Source organism: Acromyrmex echinatior, chromosome 4 (genome assembly GCF_024713525.1).
Source record: "Acromyrmex echinatior isolate Ae372 chromosome 4, ASM2471352v2, whole genome shotgun sequence".
NCBI classification, from domain to species: Eukaryota; Metazoa; Arthropoda; class Insecta; order Hymenoptera; family Formicidae; genus Acromyrmex; species Acromyrmex echinatior.
In genome coordinates, this window is record NC_141855.1 from 16,786,977 (window position 1) to 16,793,665 (window position 6,689).

The window sequence follows — 6,689 nt, forward strand, 5'->3', positions numbered from 1 at the left end:
ACAATTACGCATAAAATAAAATTATGACTATGCTGAGGAAATGTATCTGTAAAATGCATCTGAAAATCAGTTCAGAAGAAAAATCAGTTTGTTGTGTTTTTTTATCTAAATACAGATACAAATACTCGAATTTGAATGTATCTCAGATACAGATTAGATATACAAAATGTATCTCTATACATGTATCTAAATATATGTATAGAGATACTACCTCCAACACTGGTTATAAATATAGCACTGAAATCACTGATTCACTTTTATTAAAATTATTCTATTCATTATTATTATTGTATTCACTCTAAAAAACATCGGTGTGGATTTAATATGGATTTAACACCATGGGTGTGTAGATTTTAAATTTGTAGTGTTAAATCTATGTTGGTTTTTAATTTAACACCAACATAAAAATTATATAGACCTCATGGAATTAAGCATTCACACCGCTAGTTTTTAAAGTGTTATAATAAATAATTGTATTATAAAGTTATTGTATTATAATAAATAATATATATAATCTAAAACAAACGTGTTTTTTATCTTTGCGAGATAATTACTTTATAAATTTGGATTATATATTTATTATATCAATCTCATTAAATAATGTCAATTTTTAAAGTAATAATTTTGTTAAAACTGTACTAAATACAAATATATTAATATAAACATATTAAAGTAAGAAGAAAAACATTAGAAATTGAAACATATATTCTAAAATACCTTAAGAAAATATTTTTTTTATAAAATTTGTTTTAAAAAAGCATTTTTATTCTAGATTCTGTTTGAAATGAAATAAATATTTCTGTCGCGACTGATTGACAATGAACTTGTATTTTTTTACGAAACGAATGCCACTCTTATGTTATATTGCACGTATGCGAAATGGAAATCGATGAATCAGGTCGCAGGCCTTCTTACTTTGTATGAACTCCGTCGCTACCTTTCGGTGATAGTCCTTTCACTCTCGTTTACATTACATTCGCTTCGCTTCTGAGAAGATATTGATCGCACGTTTTTCATATTAGTATACAACCGGAAATTGAAACGTAAGTTATATGTCGAAATTATTATTTCCTATGCTTTTTTACTATTTGTATGAGATAATCTAACGAGAAACTATGGTCAATCAATCTGTGAATAATCTTTTTTGTTTATTATATACTAAATATAATGCATATATGTAAATATATATTTTATATATTATAATAGATTTATATTAAATAAATTAAATTTTTCACATAATACGTTATAAATCACTCTTATATAAATATATACCTTATATTGAAAGGATTTATACATATATTTTATATAAATATATTATTTAATTTAATCTAAATTAAAATTAAGAAAAATATGTATAAAAGTATTCTTAATTTGCATTTTTTTAAACATGTATCTATTAAGTTTCGTATTGGAAAGGGTGTGTCTCTTTGTGATCAATCGTGACTCTCAATCTCTTTGTTCGTGATTCATGTTAAGACCTCTTACCCTACTGTATTTTCTTTCCGTCCCATTAGTTCATTATCGTTTGGGTCGTTGAACTAATTGCACTGAGAAGTCTAATTGCAAAAACGAACAACCGCAAAAAACGGAAGAAGAAGAGACGAGATCAACGGAGAAAGAGATCGGCTAGTCGGAAAGAGAGTGAGTGAGTGTTTTCTTCGTGGTGAACCGATTCATGGTGAAGGTCCCCGTATATAAGCCACGGTGTAGACTATGATAGTCAGTACGAAAACACCATCGGATCTTGATCCAGAACCACAAGATGACAATCATGTTGAAATTCGTAAGTTTCTACCGTGGTCAAAAATTTTAAAATCATGAAGATTTCAGAATCATCGTATTTCTTCATTTCTTCTGGATAACACGACTTTCGGATTACTGGAAATGGCTTTGTGATACGTGTGTTTGATAGTGATTTTGATAAATCTCTTGAGAATGATGGATTACGAATGACATTATTTCAAAATTTTTCTCTCGAAATGCGATCGCTTAAATATATATTTAAATTGAAATCTATAGAAATACAGATAATCGTGAAATATAAACTGTGATTGAAATTTGAGTATTGAATTTGAGAATTGAACAGTTGTAATTTTATTAAAAATGAACGAAATTGTAATTAGAGAAAAGAGTTTTAAAGTCCAAAATCTCTACTTTTGAAAGGTCATTGTATTTTTTCTATAAAATTGATTATTTTTATATATAAAAAACTATCAGTTGAACAAAATGAAAAATTTTCTTCTCATTTTGTAGGTCTGTCACGTGACCAAAAATGACATGCAAAAATTTTCGATTTATAACGTAAAAGCTTAAGATTTTGCCTACAAAATTCTTTTAAAAACATTTCTAAGATTTTTTAAACTTATTACTAAGTTATTGACAACTGACTGAGCATTTTTGACAACTGAAAAGAGCATTTCGACTTTGATAATTGTTCATAACTTCGTTAAAAATCATTGTATCGTAATAAAAAATACAGATTTTTTAAACTAAAACTTTGTTCTATCAATGGTATAATTGCCAAATTATAATAAAAAAAATTTTTTTAAACAGATATATGATACAAATAAAGTAGTGTTATAAATTTTTGTTCTAACTCAATATAAAAATTAAGTACTATTTTGATATTAATATATCATCATTATAATTTTCAAATAATTATTCTTTTCTATTTATTTAAATCATAAATTTATAACTCTATTAATTACATAAATGTTGAGATTTAAAGTATTTAAATTTTGATCGTTGAAATTTTCTACGCAATTGCTTTCATTGCAATTGCTGTGGTGTCATGTTCAATCGCTAATTTACAATCTGTCAGACAAGTCCGTTACGCTTTCATGACGATGTTACACCTTTGCAGTTTTTACTCACGCTGGTGGCGATGGCGGTCACGGCATGGCCCTCGTTCTTGGTACATGAAGGCCACGGTCTTGGAGCAGATGAGCCCAAACTCATCTCGCAATCAGTACATTTACAGGAGGTACCGACCAAGGTGATCAAGGTTACTAAGACAGTAGCCATCAAGGTCCCTGTACCGTATCCCGTTAAGGTGAGCAGTTTTCCGAGAAAACGAAAGCTAATTAACAATTCGAAAGTATTGATATATTAACTTGATATATTTTTCAAGTTTTCATAAATTTAATCTTGTTATTTTAAAAAATTTGAAATCGGATGTTGAGATCCAAAATAATTGCAAAGATCATAATTAGATTTGTAAAACTAATACTTGACAATAAAACGAAAGAAGCAAATAAAATAGAATATAATAAAACATTTTTTTCCAATAAATTCATATATTTATAAAAAATAAAAACGTCTAAAAATTTCATTGCTTTTTCTTAAGAAATTTTCTTAAGAACATCTTTTTTAAGAATTTTTAATATAATTAAGTACATTTTTTACATTTTAATGCTGAAATTATTTATACAGATTACATATATTAGGTGTTGGAATTAATTCGTAGCGTTTTACAAGTGATGGGAAGTACTTTCATTAATGTATTTTTTAATGCTCATGTGAAATAAATAACATTCTTTCATTAAAAACGCTACGAATTAATTCCAACACCTAATATATATATGTATAATATATATATAATATATATGTGTGTATATATTAGGTGTTGGAATTAATTCGTAGCGTTTTACAAGTGATGGGAAGTACTTTCATTAATGTATTTTTTAATGCTCATGTGAAATAAATAACATTCTTTCATTAAAAAACGCTACGAATTAATTCCAACACCTAATATATATATAATATATAATAATAATAAGTATTGAAAAAAAAGCTAGAAAGAGAAAAATAATCTTATTTCAATTTAATATTATCTTAATAAAAGTATATGAAAACATACGAATTTTTAATTTTTCTTCTTATAATGCAAATGTTCGCACATGACTGATTAATTATATTTTTTTTACGTTTTTTTAGGTACCTCATCACATTCCATTTCCGGTGCCTGTAAAACATCCTGTAGCAATTCGAGTACCACAGATAGTGAAAGTGCCGCAGCACGTGCCAGTTCCTGTAGAGAAGCCAATTCCGGTGGAAGTACATCAGCAGGTATTTATTACCAATTAAAGATAAGATTAACGAGCTAATGATATATAAAATTAAAAAAATTTTGATTTTATAAAATACTTTATAGTTACATTTTCTTTATATGTAATAACACTAATGTGTATATATATGTATATATATATATATATATATATATATATATGATTCTTATATTTTATATTTATGCATTAAAAATTAGGATTTTATATTTTTATATATAATAAAAAATAGAAAAATTTTATGATAATGACTTTATATTGTAATTTTAATGAACTAACCCTAGTTCTTGCATGCTCTTTTAATTGCTTAAGAAAGATTAATTGTATAACTATAAATAAATAATAGTTGATTTAATAATAAGTTAGAATAAGATAACTAGATATAAATAAATTAATTAAGTAAAAGAAGCGCTAACTATATACGATCAAAGTTTGATGGTATAATATTTTTACATGTATTTTAAATATATTTATTTCAGCTATATAACTACTCGCTGATTACTTTCGACTTAAACACAATCAACTGAAATAATAATAGTATTTTTTCAAATTAAATTGATCATTTAATGCTACTAGTATTTTAAATCTGTAAAAATTTTATTGTGAATTATTTCAGTAAGAATTCAATTTTAGAACTTCCCGATTTTTTGGGATTGATCTTAACCAATTCAATCACTGAGACATGATATTTGTGCAATAATTAATACATACATATATATATAGAGAGAGAGAAAGAGAGAGCACGCATTAACAGACAAGCGTGTATAAATAGTAATAGGAAAGTTAGAACAAGATTGCTATATGAATTTAGGTGCCGTTCCTGATATCTAAACCGGTGCCTGTGCCGCATCCAGTCCCCGTACCTCATCCGATTACTTTGACCAAGCCGATCTTCGTTCCTGTGCCAAAAGCGATCCCGATTCCACAATCGAATCATGATGAAAGTGGTATTTCCGCTGGAACTGAAGGCGGAGGTGATCATGTTAGCCATGAGACGTCTCACTACAGCACTTATACCTCTCAAGGCCATGAATCCTACGATCAGCATAATAGCGACCAACAGGCCCAATTCCAGCCATCTCAGCCCGACTACTCGACGGATCATTAGCTTTCGAAATGCGACAGAACGACTGATTATGGCGGTGTGCGAGGTCTGTGTGGTTGAAAGGAAAAGTAAATCAAGAAATAAATCATTGACGTACGATATACGCAAACCGGTCATTTTGAAAGCGGTTTAAGCGAAATGTTAAAGGGTTTGAATAAGTAACATACGAGTACTAAATGACGTTGCCCTTTCTTGGAAACTTGACTCATTCCACTTTCAAAGTCGATAACCTAATACGTGAAATAAAGTGATATTTTCCAAATTTATCGCAAATACAGATCACTTTTCAATTAGATTTAAAAGAAAAAAAGAATAATTGGACAGAAAATTAATTTTATACTTATTAAAATGCAATAAAAATTTATATAATATTGATATTCATTAGAAAGATTTAAAATTTATATACTCTCGTTTTGTATCATTTCGGAAATATTAATTAGACACTTGTACACATGTTTATGTTGCGGGATACAATTCATTAAGCATTATTACTGAAGAAATAACGCTAATAGGTATTTCTCCCACAGTAATCGTCATCAAAGTATTTCTATAACATGGAAAAAGATACTCGAGTGTTATAAAACGATACTTACAATAAAATAGAGATTTCTTATTAAATATAAAGATTCCTTACATTAAAATAATTAAACATGGACCTTTAGGAATCGGCGCTATAATAATTGCGCTTTTTTTTGGGATTGATGTAATGAAATCCCCAAAAAATTATTATAGCAATTATTATAGCGCTGATTTCTAAAGATCCATGTTTAATTTTTTAATTGTTATAAAACGATTTTTGCGAATAGACAATTGATTTCTATCAAATATAATCTATTCTCACGATTTAATAATAATTGGATGTAAAAATAGAAAGATGAGTCGACGAGGCTGTATATAACGTAAATGTTATATATGTTTATAAATGTCGCAATTCTTCTGAAATAGATTCTATTCAATTAAATTTGGAAGAAATATAATGGAACGGAAGAATAGAACACATATAAGATTTTTCTCTTTGACATGATGATTTTTATTAACGTAACTAACTATAAAGTAAAAATATATACAATATATTTTTAATTGTTGATTTCTGAAGAATTGAGATTGCGCATTTGTATATAGACAAGTAGGTTTTTTTAAAAATTGTTGAGTTTTTGTTTTTGTTATAATTTTTCTTTGGTTGTGTGAGATTATTTTAATACTAATATAGTGGCTGTGTCCCGAAATTTACTATCACCGCTGAAAATTCATAGTTTACGTTATGTGCACCATAAATTTTCAGTATTGGCAGTGAATTTTGGAACACACTCACATAGCTAGTATTATTTTTTAATAAAACATTTATACTTATTAGAATGATGTCATCCTTATTCCTCACGCTCGTAGAATCTATTGTCTCTCGCGAAACGCCCTGCCGTCGTAAATATCAAATTGCGACATTTTTTATTGGGCAGGTGTACAAATAGCGTTACGACTTGGACTTGCTCAACGGGATTGCTTACGATATGTGCATATTCAAT

General features: G+C 27.7%; 1 protein-coding gene across 1 annotated transcript; it reads left to right on the forward strand.

Moving 5' to 3' along the window:
* The first annotated feature begins 1,728 nt into the window (after nucleotides 1-1,728).
* On the forward strand, nucleotides 1,729-5,485 carry LOC105145564 (uncharacterized). Its single transcript, XM_087405569.1, has 4 exons — nucleotides 1,729-1,783; nucleotides 2,864-3,052; nucleotides 3,937-4,068; nucleotides 4,876-5,485. The coding sequence occupies exons 1-4, from the start codon at nucleotides 1,763-1,765 to the stop codon at nucleotides 5,170-5,172; spliced, it is 639 nt and encodes a 212-aa protein (XP_087261695.1). The 5' UTR covers nucleotides 1,729-1,762; the 3' UTR covers nucleotides 5,173-5,485.
* Nucleotides 5,486-6,689: the final 1,204 nt, after the last annotated feature.